The 20,179-nt window shown below is 54.0% G+C and overlaps 8 protein-coding genes across 8 annotated transcripts; 3 read left to right on the top strand and 5 right to left on the bottom strand.

Moving 5' to 3' along the window:
• Window positions 1-366: 366 nt before the first annotated feature.
• EI97DRAFT_215026 (uncharacterized protein) lies at window positions 367-1,188 on the top strand. Its single transcript, XM_033793809.1, has 3 exons — window positions 367-552; window positions 602-661; window positions 785-1,188. Exons 1-3 carry the CDS (start codon window positions 510-512, stop codon window positions 1,132-1,134), a joined length of 453 nt encoding a protein of 150 aa, XP_033656149.1. The 5' UTR covers window positions 367-509; the 3' UTR covers window positions 1,135-1,188.
• Window positions 968-1,699, bottom strand: EI97DRAFT_215015 (uncharacterized protein). The gene has a single exon (XM_033793808.1). It carries the CDS (start codon window positions 1,617-1,619, stop codon window positions 1,242-1,244), a length of 378 nt encoding a protein of 125 aa, XP_033656148.1. The 5' UTR covers window positions 1,620-1,699; the 3' UTR covers window positions 968-1,241.
• A 2,632-nt stretch (window positions 1,700-4,331) lies between these two features.
• Window positions 4,332-5,518, top strand: EI97DRAFT_214955 (uncharacterized protein). Its single transcript, XM_033793806.1, has 3 exons — window positions 4,332-4,634; window positions 4,728-5,348; window positions 5,413-5,518. Exons 1-2 carry the CDS (start codon window positions 4,434-4,436, stop codon window positions 5,049-5,051), a joined length of 525 nt encoding a protein of 174 aa, XP_033656147.1. The 5' UTR covers window positions 4,332-4,433; the 3' UTR covers window positions 5,052-5,348; window positions 5,413-5,518.
• A 3,688-nt stretch (window positions 5,519-9,206) lies between these two features.
• Window positions 9,207-10,851, bottom strand: EI97DRAFT_448499 (cystathionine beta-synthase; the record flags this gene model as incomplete). Its single annotated transcript, XM_033800166.1, has 2 exons — window positions 9,207-9,824; window positions 9,880-10,851. The coding sequence occupies 2 exons, from the start codon at window positions 10,849-10,851 to the stop codon at window positions 9,207-9,209; spliced, it is 1,590 nt and encodes a 529-aa protein (XP_033656146.1).
• Window positions 10,852-12,579: 1,728 nt separating this feature from the next.
• EI97DRAFT_430878 (P-loop containing nucleoside triphosphate hydrolase protein) lies at window positions 12,580-14,087 on the bottom strand. Its single transcript, XM_033797798.1, has 2 exons — window positions 13,772-14,087; window positions 12,580-13,643 (listed from the first exon to the last, which is right to left on the bottom strand). The coding sequence occupies exons 1-2, from the start codon at window positions 13,970-13,972 to the stop codon at window positions 12,963-12,965; spliced, it is 882 nt and encodes a 293-aa protein (XP_033656145.1). The 5' UTR covers window positions 13,973-14,087; the 3' UTR covers window positions 12,580-12,962.
• A 1,225-nt stretch (window positions 14,088-15,312) lies between these two features.
• Window positions 15,313-17,305, bottom strand: EI97DRAFT_372150 (p53-like transcription factor; the record flags this gene model as incomplete). The annotated part of the gene is made up of 2 exons (XM_033795332.1): window positions 15,313-16,819; window positions 16,899-17,305. 2 exons carry the CDS (start codon window positions 17,303-17,305, stop codon window positions 15,313-15,315), a joined length of 1,914 nt encoding a protein of 637 aa, XP_033656144.1.
• A 200-nt stretch (window positions 17,306-17,505) lies between these two features.
• EI97DRAFT_214756 (uncharacterized protein) lies at window positions 17,506-18,494 on the top strand. Its single transcript, XM_033793804.1, has one exon. It carries the CDS (start codon window positions 17,659-17,661, stop codon window positions 18,154-18,156), a length of 498 nt encoding a protein of 165 aa, XP_033656143.1. The 5' UTR covers window positions 17,506-17,658; the 3' UTR covers window positions 18,157-18,494.
• On the bottom strand, window positions 18,192-19,362 carry EI97DRAFT_214778 (uncharacterized protein). The gene is made up of 3 exons (XM_033793805.1): window positions 19,352-19,362; window positions 18,760-19,281; window positions 18,192-18,647 (listed from the first exon to the last, which is right to left on the bottom strand). The coding sequence occupies exons 2-3, from the start codon at window positions 19,101-19,103 to the stop codon at window positions 18,227-18,229; spliced, it is 765 nt and encodes a 254-aa protein (XP_033656142.1). The 5' UTR covers window positions 19,104-19,281; window positions 19,352-19,362; the 3' UTR covers window positions 18,192-18,226.
• Between the last annotated feature and the right edge of the window lie 817 nt (window positions 19,363-20,179).

Below are 20,179 nucleotides of genomic sequence, written 5' to 3'. Positions count from 1 at the left end.
CACAGGCTAACAGGTACGCGGATCCGAGGCGTCTACATCCTTGTCATGGGAATTCTTCACTCTCCTCCGGCACTAGGCTAGCTATGTCTTCGATGTCTGCACGATGAGTTGGCATTCTCCTACTTTCTTCTCCTCCTTCTCCCATTCTCAATGGCTGCATCATCCGCGCGTTGTTCAATTGCCTATCCTGATCTGTTCGCATGCTTGATATGCGATGCGACATTACTTACACTCAAGAAGAGGGATCCGTGTACTCGGGTCATAAGGCACCCGCGCATACAGTAAACAAAGCTTGCATCAGCTTCAAAGTGGCGAGAAATAGAACGCGTGTTGTCCCCTCATTACGCCTCCAGAGTTGTCTATGATATATAAAGTCCACCTGGCCGAACTAGTCTGCAAGACCCTAACCCTCAACCGCCACGGCCGTGTCCGCTCTTGACTACCCTCTCCACTAAGCGATCTGGTCGCGTGCTAGCATTTAGCAGCACTTGAACAGGACCAAGTAGAACATGGCAGAACCACCAAGGGAGTCATGGGCTCAAAGGCTACGAGGCTCGTGCATGGCCGCCGTTGGACTATGCTAGCTTCTAACACCTTCCAGATCACTGTGCCGTTCGTGGCTTTCCAGCGCCGACGTTCCAAGACCACTCCGACCGTCGAGGTGCGTACGACTTCAACCCCTTCATGATGCATTCTTATCACCTAGTGCTTGGCTGCTTCTACGGCAATTGTACTATGTGATAACCGACGATCAACTCCTCGAGCTAATACCATCCATATACAGGGAGACGCACGGCATGGACCTGTGTCGTTACCGTCAACGGAGTTCCAATCAATGCTCGCTTTTCCTACGAGTATGACTACATTGCCCAAGCCCGCGAAGACGCCGCCGAGCAAGCGTTGAGGTGGATCACGGGCGTTACCGACATTGGACAACAGCCTCCTCCCGCGAGCTACTATGCCCAACAGCGGACACAAAATCTGCAGAGCTCGCAACACCTAATGCTGTCTCAGGCAACTCAAATTCCCATCCGGAACCCAGCACAGGCTCAGCTTCAATATCCAAACCCCATCCTAGCTCAGCAACAGCACCCGAACCAAAGCCAGAACAGACAATACCCAGGCGCGAGGTGAGACACCTGGACTCCGGACGAATGACAAACACATTGGCCAGGACAGAAACTTGCCGTTTCAACCTTTTCGACTTGGGCTAGGTGTATTCAGGGAGGCCTACGTCAGTTTCAGCAAGGGATGGTTATCTTTGTATAGGGTACTGGTTGGCAGACTGTCTCTAAGTTTTTCAACGTTACTACATGTTGGTATTCATTACGATTCCGCTTCTTTGCCATGATCTTTTTATGCTTGTCGGCACCCTGTCTCTGCGGCATTCTCAAGTTCCACTTCGTTGAGAGACATTTCCACTGTACGTATGATAAGAACTCTACCCAGTTATACTTCCTTCGTCCTCTGAATATGCATATCACCCTATGACCAACCTGAGACTCGCAGCCCAAAAAGGCACATTCGGCCGAAGTCCCTGCACCCCTTCGCCAACTCAGCCCGTCAGCCCTACGAAGGCCAGGCCACGCAGCTAGACTTTGCACAACATAAGCCGCCATTCACGCTCCCACCTGCCTTGCCCACTTTGTGAACATTGTCATTTTTCGCCACCCTCGTAACGCAGTTGCACCTTCCTGGCCACTCCCAACCCTCCGTAAAGAGACATCTAGTACCGCACGGACCGTAGTCAACCTTTACCTCCCCGTCTTCCCGATGACTTTACCACCAGTTTCCAACGCCACCCTCCTCCCACCTTTCGTATCTGCTCTCATTTGCCTCTCTGAAACGAGGTTCTCTTTGCCGCTCGTCACAACCTTGCTGGGAGCATTGCCGAGCAGTGCTTCCCCGAATATATCTGGTTGACGCTCCGACGTTATCCTTGGGGCTCTTCTGCAGCAGCTTTCCTTCGAGGCTCACCAGCTCACGAAAATGACACGCTTCGATGCGGCAGCAATGCATGATACGAAAGCCCGACCTTGCTAGTCCAACTCGAGAACCCGGAGGCGAAGGGGTGCAGAGAGCCTACCTTGACCTCATGTGCTTCACCTGCGACACTGACTCAACTGAGTAGTTGCGTGTCTAAGGAGTCCCTCGCCTCTTCCCAACCACGCGGATATCCAGCCAACACAAGTAATGAAGTCCGGGTTGCTCAGCCTATTATTTCTAGCCGTACTGTTCGTCGATCACATTCCAATCTTCACCTTCCAGCCTGGGCTCTATGCGGCAGTTGACCATATAGATCCAACGAGTCTCTCATCATGATACCAATTTGGACTCCAGGTCACACTTTTGCAGTGCCTTCGGCCCGCTTTTCGGAACGTAAGCTCATTCGGCAAATATTACGGAGGTTTGAACAGTCATCAGGTCCTTCAGCCCCATGACATAGGCCGCCGAAAGCGAAGATGAAACCTCTTGCTATACACTCGACTTTTGGTCAGCGCTTAGGACAACTCATACTTAACATCAGATAATCAATCTCTACGGCAATGCTTTCCCATCGTGGTCTCCGTTGGGCTTGTCTCATCGCAGTCTAAATCCTTAAACTCCTCTTAACTGGCTCCAAAAGATGCGCACACCCAATCTGAGCTCTCTACGTTCCGCATCCTCAGCTTAGGCAGCAATGAGTTAATTATGAGTTTCCGCACCATCCGCATGTATGCCTCCTCAATGTTCTCAGCAGTATCGTTTTCATCTGCAGGACGTCGTCACGCAGTTCTATCATATTTAGGATTAAGGCGCGGACGCCTACCACGGCTGTCCCGAAGCCGCTCCCGCTGTATAACCCCTTACGGTGATACCGCGATTAAGGACGCGGCGACATAACATACCCTTAGACCACTCCCGTCAATACGACATGCAAGAGTGGCCGACAACCCCGCAAACCACGTCAATCGCCTAATGCTCTGGTTCCCGCGTGGTAGTCTGTGTGAGGTGATTGTTGGCGCCATGTGTGCGCTGGCACTACTTGAAACTGCTCATCGTCTCCTCAGGAGTGTCTGGGCCAGCCACGGCCCATGTCAACCAGCCTTCGGGGACACGGAGCTCTACATCCGCAGCCCTGGATTTCTGCTCACAGACGTGGAGCTAAATGGTGCATGAAATTCTGCGGCATTTACGATGCTGGCCACATCACACTCCTCAACGTGGTTGACGTCTGCACTCATGGACGTATAGGGAAGTGCCTACGCCGATTGAGGTGCTCAACATCATGGTAAACAGTGGCAGCGGACTCCGGCCCCCTCATTTCCAGCCCACTGGGTCCTCTGTGGCTCCATGGCCCGCATCGTACAGCAACTCCGCCTTGCACTACGGCCGGTGCGGATGACATGGCGGCCGTGAGAAAGTACTGTATGCATTCAGCATGCCATCTGCTGGTTCTACCAATCCGAACAGGAGTAACAGATAGAACAACAAACATGTCGAACGATGCACGCGGTCCCTTCAACATGAACTACGGGCGTGACAAACCAATCAATAGACCACTCCATCGTCTCCAAAGTCAGCGGCCCCTCGAGATTCGAGACTTGTTCAACTACAAGGATGAAGTGCAGTTGCGGAGTCCAGTAATTGCAAGGACTGGGCTCGGATATTCATGACGCGCTTGAATGGCACTCTCAGGTGAATGGAGAACTGCCTGAGCGTCACAAGCTCAACATGATTCTATCGATTTAATCACCGTTGTGTACGGCTTTGCTATCATCATATATTATAACTCAGGTCATCTTGCCTCAACAAACAGCGGGCGCAATCAGGACGACCTGGGATCCAGGGCGCGTATTAACCTCACCATTGGCCGCGAAACTCGGGGGAGCACTTCGCGACGAAAGAGGACGACATATGGAGACACGCATTACAGGAGCTAGCCCTTCTGAAATGAACTCTCATTACCCGTGAACACATATACAGCATTCAACCAGCAAACTCATGCCGTAGAGGTACGGTGGCAGGAACGGTGCATGTGTGCGAGACGCTCAAAGGGCACTTGCACACCCCAGCCTGCATTTCACGGGAGCGCACATGGTCCGAGCACACTTCGGCCATCAAGCGCCGTATCCGCCAGCTTGGGACAGACTTCTGTGCTGTCCCCTGAAGCTGTGTCTCACCTCAGGCTCTACCAGCTTTTCCTCATCAAATCTGGTTCTCTTAACCTCGAGGTGTCTTCACGTTAGGAATGGGTTAAAACGGACACACGAGCCACTGAGATCAGTCATGCGGAATATGCCAACCCCAGCCTTTCGCGCTCATGGTCGAACTTCTCCCTGGCCGATAGAAATCCCTCACGGAACCTGATCACCCTTCGAGAGACTCCAAGAAGGCTCCGTTTCCGAGTCCTGACCCGCTTACTGCATGAACTGTGGCGTCGTTCACGGAAGATGGAGGTTATTCTTCAAAGCGACTGCCATCCAACCTCTATCAACAGCCGTCGAGACCGTAAACCCATGATGCCTCATTGTGGGTTCACACAGCTTCTGCCATGGTGGCTCCTCGGGTCTCATAGGGAGAATATCTTGCCATATTTGTACGGCCTGGTGGATACAGCCGTTGCCCCAGCTGTCTCTGTTTACCGGCCACAGGTAAGCCGTCCCATATTCTTGCCCATCACTCCTATTCTCAAGACTCAAAAGAAGCCGTTTCTCACCCTGTGAGCATGACTGACACGTAAAGAGCCGAGAGCCTCAGGCTGTCCCGTCTACATCATCCTCAGAGCCGAACCCACGAAAACGGCCGACGATTCTCTGCCATTACGCCATTCGACCCACGCCATTCTGGGGCGTATCCGACCCTCTTCAATCTACTATTATCGGTCTCACAACGGAGAAAGAAAGTTGTATCTCTATGCCTTGGCTATGCTCGCCCCACACGGTCGCCTATCCCGCTCGAGAACGCTCGTTGTGCAACAAGCCAATTGTGTAACAACTCTTCTTCTGAAAACGACGGTTAAGCGCCATTTCCCCCATGAACAAGCCTCCCAGGGTACACATTGGACATGATGATCGCGGTCTCATGCAAACAGTTCGACGCCTGTTGTTACACGTAACGTGCCCGCCGGGCGCGATCGCAAACGTTGTGTCTCGGAATCAATGATGCTCAGGAGAAGATGCATGACGCGTGGCTTAATACCATAGAGGTGGGGTGGGCGGCTAAGAAGAAGTCTACAGCGTCGATGGCGAAGTGAAGCGTTCGTTTCCGACCGGGCGCGTCCACACGGTGGATTCTAGAGCTCGAGCGCATCCGACTTGGAAATAATCAGTAAAGTACTATGTACTTTGACGCTTCGTACACTGAAAGTGAGTTATCAAGTGAGTATCGCTAACCTAACTGTAAAGGAGCCTTACGATTGACATGAGACAGTGCGGCGGTTCGTACTTTGCGTCCAGAAAGGCCCAGGCCCGAATCGTCGACATCTTCGCGCCCCGTTGGCGGTGGAGCACAGTTTTGTAACGGGAATTCCCTGCACAGCACGTTTGACAAAGTAGAAGACTGGTGGAGAAGTCCCGGCCAAAAACTGTTTCTTCAAAGTGGTCAGATTATCGTCCGCCTTACCAATTTATAGCGGATAACGACTTCGGACAACATGTCTCCTGAGCGTATGCAACAAGCCAGACAACATCGGGTTCAGTCCCAGCTCTAATCATATTCTAACTATATCTGAACAGGTTCCTGCAGTCTGGGACAGATGTAGCAAGCGCTGGTAGGTTTTCCGCATGCGAACCCTCCTATAAGTTAGTGCGAGGAGATTTCAGGATCTGACACATTATAGGGCCCGCTTTCAATAATACTCGTCTTCCGTACACGGTAATATGGCTTTCATGCTGATTGCGCACACTTCTCCCATTCTTCACTCAGAATCAAGCTGGGAATACCGGTTGCGAGCCAACACCCCCTCTTGCTCATAAGCGCGCGTCCTGGCTGCCTCCAACCTCCACTACATGTATAGGGAACTGAAGCCGACCCCTCACACCGTCAGTCACCGTTCAGACATCACTCTACCGCGCGGGATATTTCCCGCCTCCGCGCCCGCAGAGAGCCGCACAGGCCGCCCGCAGCTGGATCGCTTGACGGATCGTCTCGAGTCATCTGCCGTGGGAACGGCTGTGCGCAGGCTCCCCGTCTGCTCTGCCGTTCGATGACAAAGTCAAGTCACCCTATTCAGTGTTGAGCCGTTGTCGCCTACCTCCGACTTGATCCCGTCGACAACAGGAAAAGTAAGCTCTGCTCTCTGGTGACCAACTGTCGGAAACATGAAGACGATGACAGATCCGTGGGGGTGACCTACAGGGATTCTAGTCAGGACACATGCGGCTTCCCACCATATCGGCAACTATCCCAGCAGCCGAGCAACCTGTACCGTTTCACATTGTCCCCCCTGTCCATATTTCAAGAAAGAGGTGGTTGTGGGAGAGAGCCCTTGATAAGTGGTAGACACCGCGGCTACGCTGGCCATTTCAATAGGAAGTTTCCCGGTCCTAGTGTTCCTCTGCACCAGCATTTCTCTTTATCCGGAGGATACATGGAGAAAGTGTACATTCGCACAAGGTTTGATACCGCCGTTCAAGCATTGGCTTTCCTGCTTCCTCCTTGGGAAAGGTATTGTGTAAGTGCGGACGCCTCTGCTGGTTACAGGGGCCTCATCCTTGGGTACTTCCAGCTGGACCCACCATGTCGCCTCTTTTCCATCTTCGACATGTATGAATTTTTCTCTGGACTTGCACTCTCAGTGGGCAATGATCAGCGTTTCACCCGACTCCGTGGACTGCGCGTCTCACTTAGCATCTCAGCCTCTAGGTACCAGATGAGAGCAAGATGGGGCCGAGAAGCTGGTGAGATGCCTTGGTCCTTAGCACGTTTCCGAAGAGGAAGCCTTCTCTTGAGGGCTTATAGGGAGATACGACGATGAAGAGTCCTTTTGTTCGATTCCGAACTTTGCACTGTCTTCGGTGAAGTTCGGTCACAGGAAGACAGTCTTGGCCTGTTCTGGAGCCAAGCGAAAGGAAAAGGAATAGAGAATCAAAAACCATAGGACTGAAGAAATCTGGTGCGGATATGTCACCTGCTGGGGAATATCTGAAGGCGATTTATTGGGCTAATTGCGCAGGAGGTCTTGCAACTTCCTCTCTAGACGTTTCCACCTGCTCTTTAACACCAAACATTCCTCAATCCCTAAGACCCGCGTTTTTGCACGGCCCCTCATCATCGAGAAAATGTACCATTTTGGAGGATGACCTTTGCAAGCAATATCCGTCCAGCTCCCGCTGGTGATAATCATAAAGCATTATAATTAAAATTAATCTAGAACCACCGATATGCACGTAAAGATTACTTTGGTCCTATTCTATTCTTCTCTTTCTGGAATGTATGCTCTCTGTATCAATTAGGACGAGTATTTGCAAACGAGACTTGTATAGGGACGAAGGGCCATATCCCCTAGGCTAGTTTTAAACAGAGGGTTTATCTCGGTGGTCAGGGAATGTGTAGGATCAGAGCTTTTGACATAGACATGAGGTCCAAATGAAACAGGGCATGCGGATGCCTGCGTCCTATAGTTTAGTATATCCAGGCCTCGTCTCACAAGAAAATGTAGAAGGGTGAAAGCATTCAGCACTTACTAGTTTTCAACAAGAAGAACTAAAGCCTCCGGTAATAAGGTGGCGGAAAACGTAAAAAGGGGAAGGCAAAGCCTCAAGGGCATCGCAGAGACGCTGATTAGCCCTCCATGCCCCCTATTACTAGCCTTTCTACGTAGCCGTCTCAGACGTAGAGGATCCCACGGCGTCCATTGTCACTCGTACTAGCAGCTACAAGTCAATTGGACACTGCGCACAAGACCTCCTGATTGACTATTGCGTTGCGTGTAGGAGAATGGACGTTAGCACCCTCTTTCTCACTACAAGTAGAAATATGCTCGTATTTTCAAACTCGGCACCGTGACATTCTTTGTCGGCTATCAATAAAGCGAAGGCGCAGTTCCCAGAGCTACAGTGGTTCAAATCGTGCATTTCTTACGTCAGTTTTTCCACCTGGGAGGTATAGGTAGTCGGAGCAGTGGCTAACCTAGGGTTAACAGTTGAAAACAGCTTTTGCGCCGTGAATGATCTTATCATCTGTACGATTGTACTGTCTCTCTCTCTCTGTGTTCATGGAAGATCCCTTGCGCAATGCTCTGTACTGCAGTCTTCTATGTCCGTTTGGATAGAAAGATCGGAGGGATTCTACATCCCATGACATTAGCTTTTCATCGTCGCTGTCCAAGCTGAATAAGGCTCGAAGCCTATCTTTACAGTAGTCTGACCAGATGTAGTTAATCGACCTGCTTTAAACAACAGATCAACCAAAGAGAAAACGCAAGACGGTGTCCGTTCCCTTCGGGTCGCGATAAAAAGCCCTCCGTAAATCAAACTAACCGCCCTCTAGAACCCCATATGTGCATTTTCAACTCTTGTCCCGCGCTCCATTCTTCTAGAAAATCAATGCGATCAATCGCTCCAACACGATCTCGGCGATATTGTAAAACAAATAATGCCAGTCTAGCGATGGATGTGTCTGCCTCCGCCCGCAATTGGATATTGGCGTTTCTTCTTCTAACTGTAGGTTTTCCCTTTGCTTTGTGCGGGGGTTTGAGTGGGTAAGTATATAACAGTTTAGGCGCCTGCGGAATTCAATTCGTTTCGATCCTCTTTCCATGCGACACTGTAGCCTAATCATAGGAGGGGTAGAGGCGCGGGAACATTCCTGCAGTATCGATGCGTATTCGTCGACTACCACAGATGAGAAGTATACGAGTAGCCTGACCTAGCAACTCTTCTGAATACGGCTTGATAATCGCAATGGCTCAATAGAGTACATGAAGACCGCAGCTGTAAGTCATGTTTCATCCGTACCGTCAGGACAGCCCAAGTTAGGATGGGAATTAGCAAAACGACTGCCCTAATGTACACCAAACAAAGCAAATCCTAATGCATTAGATTCGACATATTTTGCATATACAATCAGTACGACAAAACCACCGCATGCTATGCATATCCATGACGTGGACGTTGAAGTCCCTCTGAAAGGTATCTCTAGCCCCCAAGACCGAGCAATGCATGGAAAACCCAAACCCACCTCCTACACAATCACCAGCGCTTTCCTACCGTTCCCCAATACTTTTACTCGCTCTTCCTCCCATTCCCTCCCTGCTTAACAAGCCAAGTCAACAAATCCACCTTCGTCACCACCGCGCTAGCCCTCAACTCGCCCTCGGGTCCCCTCTCCGTCACAACCGCCGCACTATTCCACTCAAAGAACCGGTTCAGATCCCTCAAACTCGTATCCTTGGTAATCTCCACAAACTCCCTGCGCCCTTTCTTGGCGCTAGCGCCCAAGTCAAGCCGCCCGAAGTCAGTCACTACCTCGTGCAGTTTGCGGAAATCGAACATGACTTCTTCGACTTTGGATTTCGGGCCCGCGCGTCCAGAGGACATGTAGCTCAGGAGGTTGCCGAGCGTGACGAGGCCGACGAGGCGCGGCTTACCCCCGGAGGTGTACGAGGAGACGGGGAGCTGGTCAAAGCCCTTTTCGCGCATGGTTTCAATGGCTTCGGTGCAGGGGGAGGTGGCGGATACGGTGGTGACGGGCTTGAGGCGGAGGGAGGAGATGGTCGCGCCACGGAAGGGGTCATCGTTGGTGGAAGTGGAGCGTGTGCGGGTTGCCGGGGAGTTTTCGGCGGTAAAGTCCGAGGTTGGGGGAAGAAGATCGTTGGCAGCGAGCCAGTCGTCGTCTACGAACTGGGTTGTGTTAGTGCTGGGTTGATTGAATACTTGGAGGCAACTGGCGACTCACCTTGCTCAGGTAGCTCCTAATGCTATCCGGAAGGATCACAACGACAACGTCATCTTTCCCAAGGTTGAGGTCTTTGATAGCCCGCATCGCAGCATCCATGGCACTTCCACTGCTGCCACCGCACAAGATACCTTCTTCCGCAATCAACCTCCTGGCGTACTTGAACGACGTCCTGTCATCCGTCTTGTACCACTTATCAACGACTTTCTGCTCCAACACATCGGGTATGAAATCGTACCCAATACCTTCCACTTTATACGGCTCGTTCTCATGCTCCTTGTTCAGGGTCTCCGGCAGCGCCAAAATACTGCCCTGCGGATCCGCCGCCACAATCTTAACATCCGGTCTATGTTTCCTGAGTCCTCTGGCGATACCCGTAACTGTACCTCCCGTCCCCGCCCCAGCAACCAAACATGTCACCCTCCCCTCCGTCTGCGCCCAGATTTCCTCGGCGGTGCCAAACTCGTGAGCAAGCGGATTATCCGGGTTGGAATACTGGTCCAAGATATGCGCATTCGCCAACTCCTTCTGCAGTCTACGCGCAACTCCGATATGGCTTTCGGGACTATCCCACGCCGCTGCCGTCGGTGTTCTAATAATCTCCGCGCCCAGAGCCTTCAACACGGCGACCTTCTCCGGGCTCATCTTCTCCGGCAACGTGATAATCGTCTTATATCCCTTCACAGCGGCAACGAGTGCAAGTCCAATGCCAGTGTTTCCGGACGTGGGCTCAATGAGCGTGTCTCCCGGTTTTATGCGGCCGGACTTCTCCGCCTCCTCGATCATGCGCAGGGCAATGCGGTCCTTGACGGAGCCGCCTGCATTGAACATTTCCAGCTTTGCGTAGACGGTCGCCTCGATGCCTAGAGACTGGGGGATCTTGTTCAAATGCACCAGAGGCGTGTTGCCGATCTGTTGCGTGATGTTGTCCATGACCACGGGAGGTATGGCGGGCCGCGTCTTCGTGGACATGATGATTCGTCTTTTTATTCGTTTCTCTTCCTCGTGGAGTCTGATTCGGTGCTAGGTAGGTGATTGAGGAGCGAGTGGGATGGTGCTAAAGGGCGGGAAGAAGAAAAGAGTGACAGCACGCCAAAAACAAATGGCGTCAGAGAGAACGACTGCCCCAAGTAGCCGGTGCTACCCGCCCCTCCCGTTCGCTGTCGTTCCAGCCACGACTGTGCCACAGCTGTGCCACACCCCTCCTAAACCCAATCCGACTGAATGTTGATGTTGACCTTCACTCCGATGCATCTTCCAATATTTCCCACTACGACCATGGCTGTGCTTAGGGATACAGGGTCCCTGAATGCACCCATTATCCCACCCCCATTCTGGAAGCATCAGCTCTGGGAGCCCAACCGCTCCCAACCATTTACTCTCAACGCACTCCGGCACTTCTCCCCAACTGCCGGCAGGGCCATATATCACCCAACCGAACCCTCTCAAGGAAATGATAATCCTTCAACCCTTGCGGGAACGCCGCCATGTTCCCAGTAATAAACCCACCGCGCGGGTAATCGCCGTACCACGGCATGCGGCAACGGGCCCGGGGGGAAAGCACCGTACCGCACCGCACCGCTTTGCAAGACAAAGCAAGGCAAGGCAAGGCAACCAACGCGAACGGTGAGCCGGGGACTGCGCATTATTGCATGCTGTGGATATGAACTCACCCCTCCTCACTCCTCGCCAATGCATACAGGGAACTGCACCAGTATCCCTGCTCGACGCGGTCAAGGGAAGGAAGCAGACCGGTCAAGCTGAAACATAGCCAGGGCTCCGAAAGTCAAAAAGTCCGGTTCCATATATTAGATGGGCTTCCTAGACACGAGCTTTGCTGCAGTATCAAGCCAGGGAAAGCGAGCAAGGCTGGGACGTCATTCGGCTCTCCAGACAAACTTGCGTCTACGGTCTCCGTCTTCACTCCTTCTGTTGGGTGTACCCCTCCCACGAGGTGCACCTCAGTCTCTCGGTCCCAGTGAATCTGGTCCATCCTGCGGAGGTGGCCCCACCTGTTTCTCAACAGATGCACTGATCCTCTTGACCTTGGCACAGTGACGATATACACAGTAGATAAGCACCATCTGACTTCCGCTTACACCCCTGCCCCGCGTTCCCAGCTCTCATCACGGCACCGGCATCCTCCTTTCCTTCCCCCCTTTGTTCGCGGCGTGAGCGGGCGGAGCATGCGGAAGGTATCCCTGAACGGGCTCGCCCAGGCGTACAGTCGAGTCTCGCTCATGATCGGACAACGATGTGCTTGGCCGTGAGATGCAACCCGGCAGTTGACGTGGATGTGATCGAAAGCAAACCTGAGTTAGGTTCGCTCAAGCTTCTCTGATGCTTCGCTGTTGTGGTACCTACAGCACGCGATGTACGTGACACAGAACTTCCTCAGGAGCGGGAATGCTGTGTGACTCTGAAAGTCGGATCTCGGGGTGAGTGTGGTTTGAGTTCGAGTCACAACCTGTGCGGCAAACGATTAGATTGATCAGAGCACAAAGTGCCCCGACAATCGTACATGGTCGAACAGAGCCAGGCGAAGGCAGGACCGTAAGCACGCGCCGACTCCGACGGCGAAGCCTAGGGATACGCAGATACTGATCAGCTCCCGTAGGGCTGGCCTGGCGTGGTCCGGGCCGCCCTCAGCCAATATACTGTGTAAATGTCGACGATGACAGCGAATGATCCATTCCTTCGCCCTGTGCTGGGTGCACTGACCGGTGTAAGCAATATACTCTCACATGTAAACGGTCAGCCGTTGACCAGTAACCAGTAGATTGGGAGGCTGCGGAAAAGTCGAATCAAATAGCGAGATATGGCCATGGGACTGGTAGTGCATGCGTTTGTTCTTCCCTACTCCACCACTACAGTCACTTCTGCTGCATTCTCGAACAGTAATGTTCCCAGGCGCTGCAGAGCACCACTGCTACTGCATCGAGCTTGCTTCGCATGTCTCACCGGCGTGACGGCGGCCTCAGAGGAAGGTCGCCTGATCTGCAGATTAGGACGGTTGGGATCCTCTCCGGCAGCATAGAGGATGGCTGACAACTATTCGCGCAAAATGGCTTGACTGCAACGCCCTAGAGGTGCTCCGCAATCCATTCAAACCAGCCCTTGACGTCGGACCCCTCGGAACCCAGGACATTACCCCCCAAAACCGTGACGCTTGTGCCTACCTCCTCCATCTGTTGGAACTCAAACGGGCCCTCGCCTCCCTCACCTAACCATTCCCTCTCGTCCTCCATTGCGTCTTCTTCGCCACCCATGGCAACCCCCGAGTCCTTCAGGCCTGTCGCCTTGCTCTTCCTGATTCGTGATATCGCCTTTTCCAATTCCAATCTGGCCAGGTGCTGGGGGAGCGCAGTGAATAGATCTTCCTTATTCGCAGCAACCAGAACAGGGATTTCCTTCGGTCCTTTGCTCGTCTTGGCGCCAGTGTACCGCTTCTGAAGCGTTAGTAGAACATCGTGAAGGTAGCCTGCCGCCTCATTCAGGCCGGCTTCCTCGGCCACTGCGGCCGCATCCACCACAAACACTATGCCCCGAACATTGCTAAGATCGGCTAATTGAGCGGTCGCGAAGTGCCGCAGCTTTCCGTGGCCAGGTGTGTCGACTAGTAGGAAACAGCGAGAGCGCTCAAAGGTAGGATCGCCTGGGGAACGGTAGTGCGAGGATGCGGGAGTGAAGCCTTCCGGGAGAAGCGCTTCGACGGCCAGGGGGGAAGTTGAGGTTCGTGTCGCGGCAACCTGGTTGCGTTCCGCCTGTCGGGGTTATGCATATTAGCGGGCTGGTGACTGAGATGGCCGCGGTGCCCGGCGGCATGGCGAAGAGCATGATCAAGGCGCAAGCAGGTCTGGAGCGGCCCAGGAGGAGAGGGAAGCGCACGTACCAGAGTCAGAAGCGCAGTCTTTCCAGCGCCGCTGGGGCCGAGAAGGAGGAATGTCGGCAGTGTGGTCGGGGTGGCCCTTCTGTAGATGAAGTGATGCAGTAATATCGGGAGTAGGAGGGTCAGCAGCAGCGTCACCACAATGGTCGACAGCTTTGGGGCAAAGGCGGCCGTCAGCCAGCTGTCCTGATCATGCCAGGCCATTGTGCCGAACCCGTGATGCGTACTGTATAGAGGCACCCGAGAGAAGGAGGGAGGCCAGAGACGACAGCTGTTGGTTGCAGCCGTGCGAGACTGTTGAGCGTGGGGAAAGTTTTGGGTGACGCAGCTGGGGAAAGGACAAGGACGTGTCGGCGGGCTCAGGGCTGCCAAGCCGCCGAGGCACCGAGCGACCGAGGTCAGGCCGAAGCTAAGCCACAGTAGGCCGGCGCGGAGACGAAGCCGCGATCCGTGGCGGAAGCTAAGAACAAGCCTTTGACTTTCTTTTGACCACATCCAATACCCAATATCCTCCACCCCATCATCATTCCTCCAAGGCATTCACCACCTGTATGCATTTGCGGGCATCTTCACACGATGATGACACGCTTTTGGATGAATTAGATAATCATACAACGCACAAGGCCACCACTATCTGCTCAGCCGCCACTTCTTTGACCCTCCAACCTATGAATTCCCTTTCGTCATAAAGAAAAGGAAAGCCGTACCCATACCATGTCCATGACCCATAACTCGTACAGCCGTAACTAACCCATCCACGCCGCGCCTCCCGTGCTTCCCGTCCGCTGCTGGTTGGGAAGTGGAACGAAGCGGCGCGCCTGGATTGAGAAGAGAGGCAATAACCAACGCTTTTTTCCTTCCCATATGCTCCATGCGCAATGCATAGCCCGAACCAGTTGATTACCATGACCACACGCAATATGTCGCCAAATCCCAGCCCAATGCTGGGACCAACCACGATAACAAAGTATTAGAATAGGAAAAACAGAGTGGCAGAACAGGATGAGAAGGAAGAAGGAAAATAGGGCATTCATGCAAGGGGGTCGGAGCAGTCGTGGCGGAAAAGGTCGCGTGTTGATGTGGGATATTTTGGCTGAGCGCAGAGCCAACAAGGAGCATGCCAAGATGTAATAGCTGACCCCGGCCTTAAGTCTTGAGGTATCGGTCTTGAAGTGAGGGGATTCCAAATCCGCCGAGGCGCTGAATCTTTTCCTTGGCGCTTAAGACATCTGGTTCTGTGGTTCATGCGCGTGTCCTGCTAGCCAGCCATGCCAGACATACTAGCCCTTGCGCCATCAGTGTCATGCAGGAATACTGTCTGTGCGCCTTTCGACCAGAACTCAGCCATCCTGATGGAAGAAATGAAGTGCCAAAGTGCACAATGTCAGGGCTCGGTATTCTGTAAGTGGAAGCGACCAGCGAATGCGGTTAGAGTTACCGGTGCTGGTTCCGGAACAGTGCAAGGCTTTTCATCAAGTTGGACGTCCGCCACTGTGCAAGCCGGTGCAGAATGTTCTGATGCCACAGAGAAAGAGAGCTTCTGATCAATACCCTAGGTGAGCGTGGACATCGGGGTAAAATCCACGGCTGGATTCCATCCCCTGGAAGCGTCCGCACCCACCTCCTGACCAGCCTGATGGAACGGCGGTTGCGCCAGCATACTCGTCCTTGACCCTCCGGTCGGGGTGGGGAAGACCGGTTCCCTCAAGCTTCGCCGGAAGACTCTCATAGATGGTATGCGGGTAATATTGATAACCCTCAGGTGCGTGGAGCGGTTTGTTCTCTTCCTCATCAACCATGTGTTGGTCTACGAGACCTTCAACTGGTCCTCCGCTGAGAGAACTGGCGGAGCTGACTGAGTGACTGCCAACGGGACTCGGGTCAAGGGAGTAAGCAGTTCCACGGTAAGTGCTGCCACTCATTGTGCTCGGGCCATTTAGGCCAAGACGGCCGTAAGAGCCACCATAAGTTGGCCCACCATTGGAACCCAACCCTTGATGTCCCGAGCCGCCCATTCCGGCGGCACCGCCACGAGAACCATGAGAGTTGTGAGGGCCCTCGTTTTGGTAATGGCTGGGTGAGCGACCACGGACAACCACGTGTGAGGAAGACTTTGTGGCGACCTTGACCCACTCTGGCTGAGAATCGCGGGGGTTCTGGACGTTGGCCCATAGCTCGACGATCAAGTGATAGTACTGTTGCTGCGCCCGCCTCTTGCCATTGTTAGCGGTAGCACATTTGAACTGAATCCTCTCAAAGGCGTGCTGGTAGTTAGTGCTGCTCGAGTGGCCGGCTTGGGAGTAGCTGTGGGACGGTTCAGGCTCGTTCTGCAAAGGTAGCTGGGGACCAGGGACGGATGTGTTCTGATGGAAATTGGTGAGGCTGTAACTTCCAGTCTCGTGCGTTTTCCCTGGCGGGGTCGGCAAGAGGAGCTCCTTCTTGATGGCGAGCTGGGGCCCCCTATCACGCTTAGGAGTGTGTTGGATCAATTCCACGGACTTTCCATTCGAGTTATCAACGGCGGCGGCGAGTGAGACGGCCATGGATTGCACTTGTTCGGGTCCTTTTCCGGAGCGGGTGATGTAGAGGCGGCCGTTGGGGATCCAAGGCGACAAAGTGTATGACACGGTGACGGCAAAGTAATTTCTGCGATAGCACGTCCATACACGGTCGCTTGACCAGAAGAAACCTTTTTCAATCTTAGCTTCGATGTTTGGCTGCACTGGATTCCCTTCACAAGTGATCTCGACGAACGTTTCTTGAGGATTGAATGGCGGGCTGTCTGGGATCTGGGCACTTGTTGTGTAGCCAAGCGCACCAGTGCTACCATATGCACTCGAAGCGGGTAGGGACATGGCGGTCGACAAGACACTTCTGGGGGTATCTGGCAATGAGCTATAGCGAGAGACGTCTGAAAGTCGAGGGGAGAGCGTATGGGAATGACGGAGGAGTCCAGGCGTCGAGGTGGTATAGTTATCTCTAGCTGCGGATCCCAGTGAGGGTGACACTGGGTTGTTTGGAGGTAACATGGTTGACGATGAGGCATCCGCTCTATCGTGTACGCTGTCAGCTGCCATGCATAAAAGTCAAGTTTTACACGCACAAAGGTGCGCCACAGAAGGTTACCTACATGGATGAGTTCCTCCGGATCGACGACATGGGGTTGTTGTAAGGGTACGCAAAAGGCGCTGCCTGGAAATTGTTTGCTACCGAGATTTGGGGTATTTGATTCGAGTAGACTGCTGCTGTCGGTGTGAAGGAACTATACGCCAGCGACGATGAGGCGCTGGAGATGGGCGAGGCAGAAATAGAGCCTGAGCCCGTATCGGACAAGGTGGTGCTGGAGTGATACCTACTGACAATGGTTAGCAAAACAGATAGCAAGACGGTGCTATCAGGGCGCGAAGCCAGCAACAGTGATGTGTAACAGGGGAGCAGGGTGGCACAGTATAAACTTGTCGGACAGAGACGACAAGGGCTTGTCGTGTGATCAATGTGACAGACCAGCCTGCTGGAGGGGCTAGGCGCCCCGTGCATCTGGAACGTGTGCGACAGGAGAAAACATGAAGGCCATGACGACGTGTTTGTTTCGGCGGTCGTAGAAGAGGGAAGCTTGGGCTTGGGCACCTCCCAGCAAGGAGGCGTCGACAGGACAAGATGGGGCAGGGAAAAGGGACGGGGGCGGCAGGCAAGGCAACACTGCTCAGCCCGCAACGACAGGTCGGATCGAAGAGCCAATAAGAAGGGGTTACTCACGGTGCTTCGGGACGAGGGGCGCTGTAACGGCCTGTATTGCTGCCGGGAGGGAGTGTACTGAGGATTCTGGTCGTTGACTGGCCGAAGACCCCGTCGCGCCTCAGCTGGTCGGGAGGGCCAGCTGCAGAGAAACTATGATGCGCATGCCCACCAATGTGGTCGATACATTCCTGCTCCGAGAAGGGGTTCTCGGATGCCAATGGCCCTGGCAACGATTGTTGAAGCACTGCGTAGCCCAGAGAAGTCAGCCAATCGGTCCTACCCAGTCGGGCGTACTGTTGAACAGGCGATGTGGGACAGAAACGGAAAACGTGCACCCTGGCCGACGAAGAGTCTCTGCTGGAGCTGTGCGCGGGACGGTCGTGGTACAAGGCTCCGCGATCGGGTTGTTGGGGGGAGGGGGGAGGGGGTCCAAGAACGCACTACATGAGTGCGCAGACAGAGAGCGAAGGGACCCGCAGTGTGTAGCGATGAATAAAGGAAGCGGTGGAGAGCTGTCGCGCGGCAGCGCGCTGCAGAGCAATATAAGAGGGATATGCGGGAGGAATGTGAAATCAATAATGGAAGAATGCGGAGAAAGGCGCCAGTCGAGGGCTCGAGAACAAGGCGCCGAGGGACATGAGGAGGAATAAGAATGGCTTGTGCACTCGGCGAGACATGGGGCGCGGTGGTGAGTGTTTAAGGCTGACTTACCTTGATTCATTATTGCAGCTGCTTCTCATGCGGGACTGCGCACCCTCCTTTTGCAGCACTGCTCCTACTGGAACGGCTGCCACTCAGGCTCAGGCTGCCTTGACTGCGAATCCGAGTCGCTGGTTCTGCTGGCAACGGCGCGCCGGCAGTGGCGAGCGTCCTGGTCGCTGACGGTGCTGATCCCGCCGCTGACTCTGATAGCCCGATCTGGCGTCGACTCGAGCTCTTTCGCGGGGACGGGACCGTTGCGATCAAGGCGTTCGCGACACGGGCCCAAGCGCTCCAGGGGGCTTGAACAGGCGTGTGTGGTTCGGTGCGGTCGAGACAAATGAATGCCCTCTGTTGGTTCGCTTGAAGGGGAATCTGGGGGTTTAGCCGGCAAGGGGCGTGATCCTCAACTAGCTGCCGCTGCCAGTGTTGCTCGTAGTGGCTGCCAATCCGTCAATGCGTGCTCTGGTTTGAAAAGAGCCCGTCCCTGGCCGTCAAAAGCAGCACTATGCGCACTTTATCCAGCAGGGTGGGTTTGTGATGCGCGCACTTACCACACCGACTCGTTCACTCCCTGCTGCCGTTCAGCGGCTGGGTCGCAAGCTTTCCAGAAGGCGGTGGCCTGATGTTTTGGCAGAGAGGAGTAGTTGTCGATAGATGGCTGTCCAGCTGGAGGCAGCGAGTTTAAACCTTGGTGAAGCGCTGCACCAGGACGGAACCTTGGAGCCGGAAGGTACCTATGCACCGTGTTTCTTCCCGTCTCCACAGCAGATCTGGATCTCGAGCTGCGCACGCACAGACAGGTACTGACCGCTGTTCCCCGGTTGGTGGATGCCCTGCTCCGCTCGTTGGCCCAACTGCGACCTGTCAGTCTTCTGGCAGCGGTCCAAGCACTCATGTCGCAATCTCGTCGAAACTTACCAGGCTCTGCTGCAGAGCAGAGGAAGGAGCGATGTGGCGCGGAACCCCCCTTGAGGTGGCGGTTTCCGAGGAGGCTGAATCGTCAAGAGCTTCTGCCGATCTGCCAGCCTTGGTTCGGAAATTTCGATCGAACGTCGAGCGCCGGTGCGATGACACTGGTGGTTCGGGTTGGCGGTGGCGAGTATAAAACGACCGCAGACGAGCAGGGTGGAAGTGGGTGGTTACCAACGTCGACACCTCGGCCTCAAAGTTGGAGAGGCAGGGAGAGGGATGCGATGGCTAGACCATACGCATAGAGGCAGAAAAGAGTATTGTCGAAAGTGCCCAACCCTCCGCGAGAGGAAGTGCAGTGCAACTGGGGTCCCAGGTTTTCCAAGCCGTGATATTGACCTCGAAACGTTGAGGTAGAGGGTGAGGGAGCAGAATATGAGAAGAGGATACGCGAGGGTCGGAGGATGGTGGAAACAGAGGAAGCTTCAAGCTGCGTCCTGCGGTCGAATGAGGAGCGAGAATAGAGGGCGGGCGGTAGAAGTACAGTGCAGGACAAGGCAGTTAAGCCACTATAGACATGCGGATTTGGAGTGAAGAGGTGTCGGGTTGTTTGGCTCAAAACAGCAATGACCCCCTCTCCAGACAGAGCATCCTGCGAGAGTCGATCAAGATTCAGCCCCAAGAGCAAATGATCCGTATTGCGCGGCTCGTGGCCGTCATCTAGCACCACGGTAGCATTGGCAAGCTGCAGCAGCGACCCTTTCCCAATGCGGCTTCTCTATATTTCCGACGCCAGGGAGAATGGTTTGGCCCGGGGCCCAGGCTCGAATCTTTTCTCGAATTGTCTCTTGTCCACGCTACGCGGCGCATTCCTTACACCGGATGTAGGGCCCTCTGGTGACGACCGGAACGGTGCTCACGGCAGGTGAAAGGAAGGGGATTGGCTCGTCTGTCGAGCATCACAGTCCCGTGCGGCGATGCAGGAACACTGGCCACAGGGCAGCAGTCAATACACTCGACACGGCAGGCAGCGTCCGCCTGCTTGGGACCGTAATGTTTCAT

This window comes from Westerdykella ornata (genome assembly GCF_010094085.1).
Source record: "Westerdykella ornata strain CBS 379.55 unplaced genomic scaffold EI97scaffold_4, whole genome shotgun sequence".
Taxonomy (NCBI): domain Eukaryota; kingdom Fungi; phylum Ascomycota; class Dothideomycetes; order Pleosporales; family Sporormiaceae; genus Westerdykella; species Westerdykella ornata.
The sequence above is the reverse complement of the archived record's forward strand: the minus strand, read 5'-3'. Positions and strand labels throughout refer to the sequence as shown.

Bases quoted from the DNA above. Each gene is read 5' to 3' on its own strand.
- EI97DRAFT_215026 (XM_033793809.1), top strand. From the start codon at position 510: ATGGCAGAACCACCAAGGGAGTCATGGGCTCAAAGGCTACGAG. The intron at 553-601 runs GCTCGTGCATGG...AACACCTTCCAG, and splicing joins ATGGGCTCAAAGGCTACGAG to ATCACTGTGCCGTTCGTGGC. The intron at 662-784 runs GTGCGTACGACT...ATCCATATACAG, and splicing joins AGACCACTCCGACCGTCGAG to GGAGACGCACGGCATGGACC.
- EI97DRAFT_215015 (XM_033793808.1), bottom strand. From the start codon at position 1,619: ATGGCGGCTTATGTTGTGCAAAGTCTAGCTGCGTGGCCTGGCCTTCGT.
- EI97DRAFT_214955 (XM_033793806.1), top strand. From the start codon at position 4,434: ATGGAGGTTATTCTTCAAAGCGACTGCCATCCAACCTCTATCAACAGC. The intron at 4,635-4,727 runs GTAAGCCGTCCC...ACACGTAAAGAG, and splicing joins TCTCTGTTTACCGGCCACAG to CCGAGAGCCTCAGGCTGTCC.
- EI97DRAFT_430878 (XM_033797798.1), bottom strand. From the start codon at position 13,972: ATGGCCTGGCATGATCAGGACAGCTGGCTGACGGCCGCCTTTGCCCCA. The intron at 13,644-13,771 runs GTACGTGCGCTT...TAACCCCGACAG, and splicing joins AGACTGCGCTTCTGACTCTG to GCGGAACGCAACCAGGTTGC.
- EI97DRAFT_214756 (XM_033793804.1), top strand. From the start codon at position 17,659: ATGATGCGCATGCCCACCAATGTGGTCGATACATTCCTGCTCCGAGAA.
- EI97DRAFT_214778 (XM_033793805.1), bottom strand. From the start codon at position 19,103: ATGAGTGCTTGGACCGCTGCCAGAAGACTGACAGGTCGCAGTTGGGCC. The intron at 18,648-18,759 runs GTAAGTGCGCGC...ACGGATTGGCAG, and splicing joins GGAGTGAACGAGTCGGTGTG to CCACTACGAGCAACACTGGC.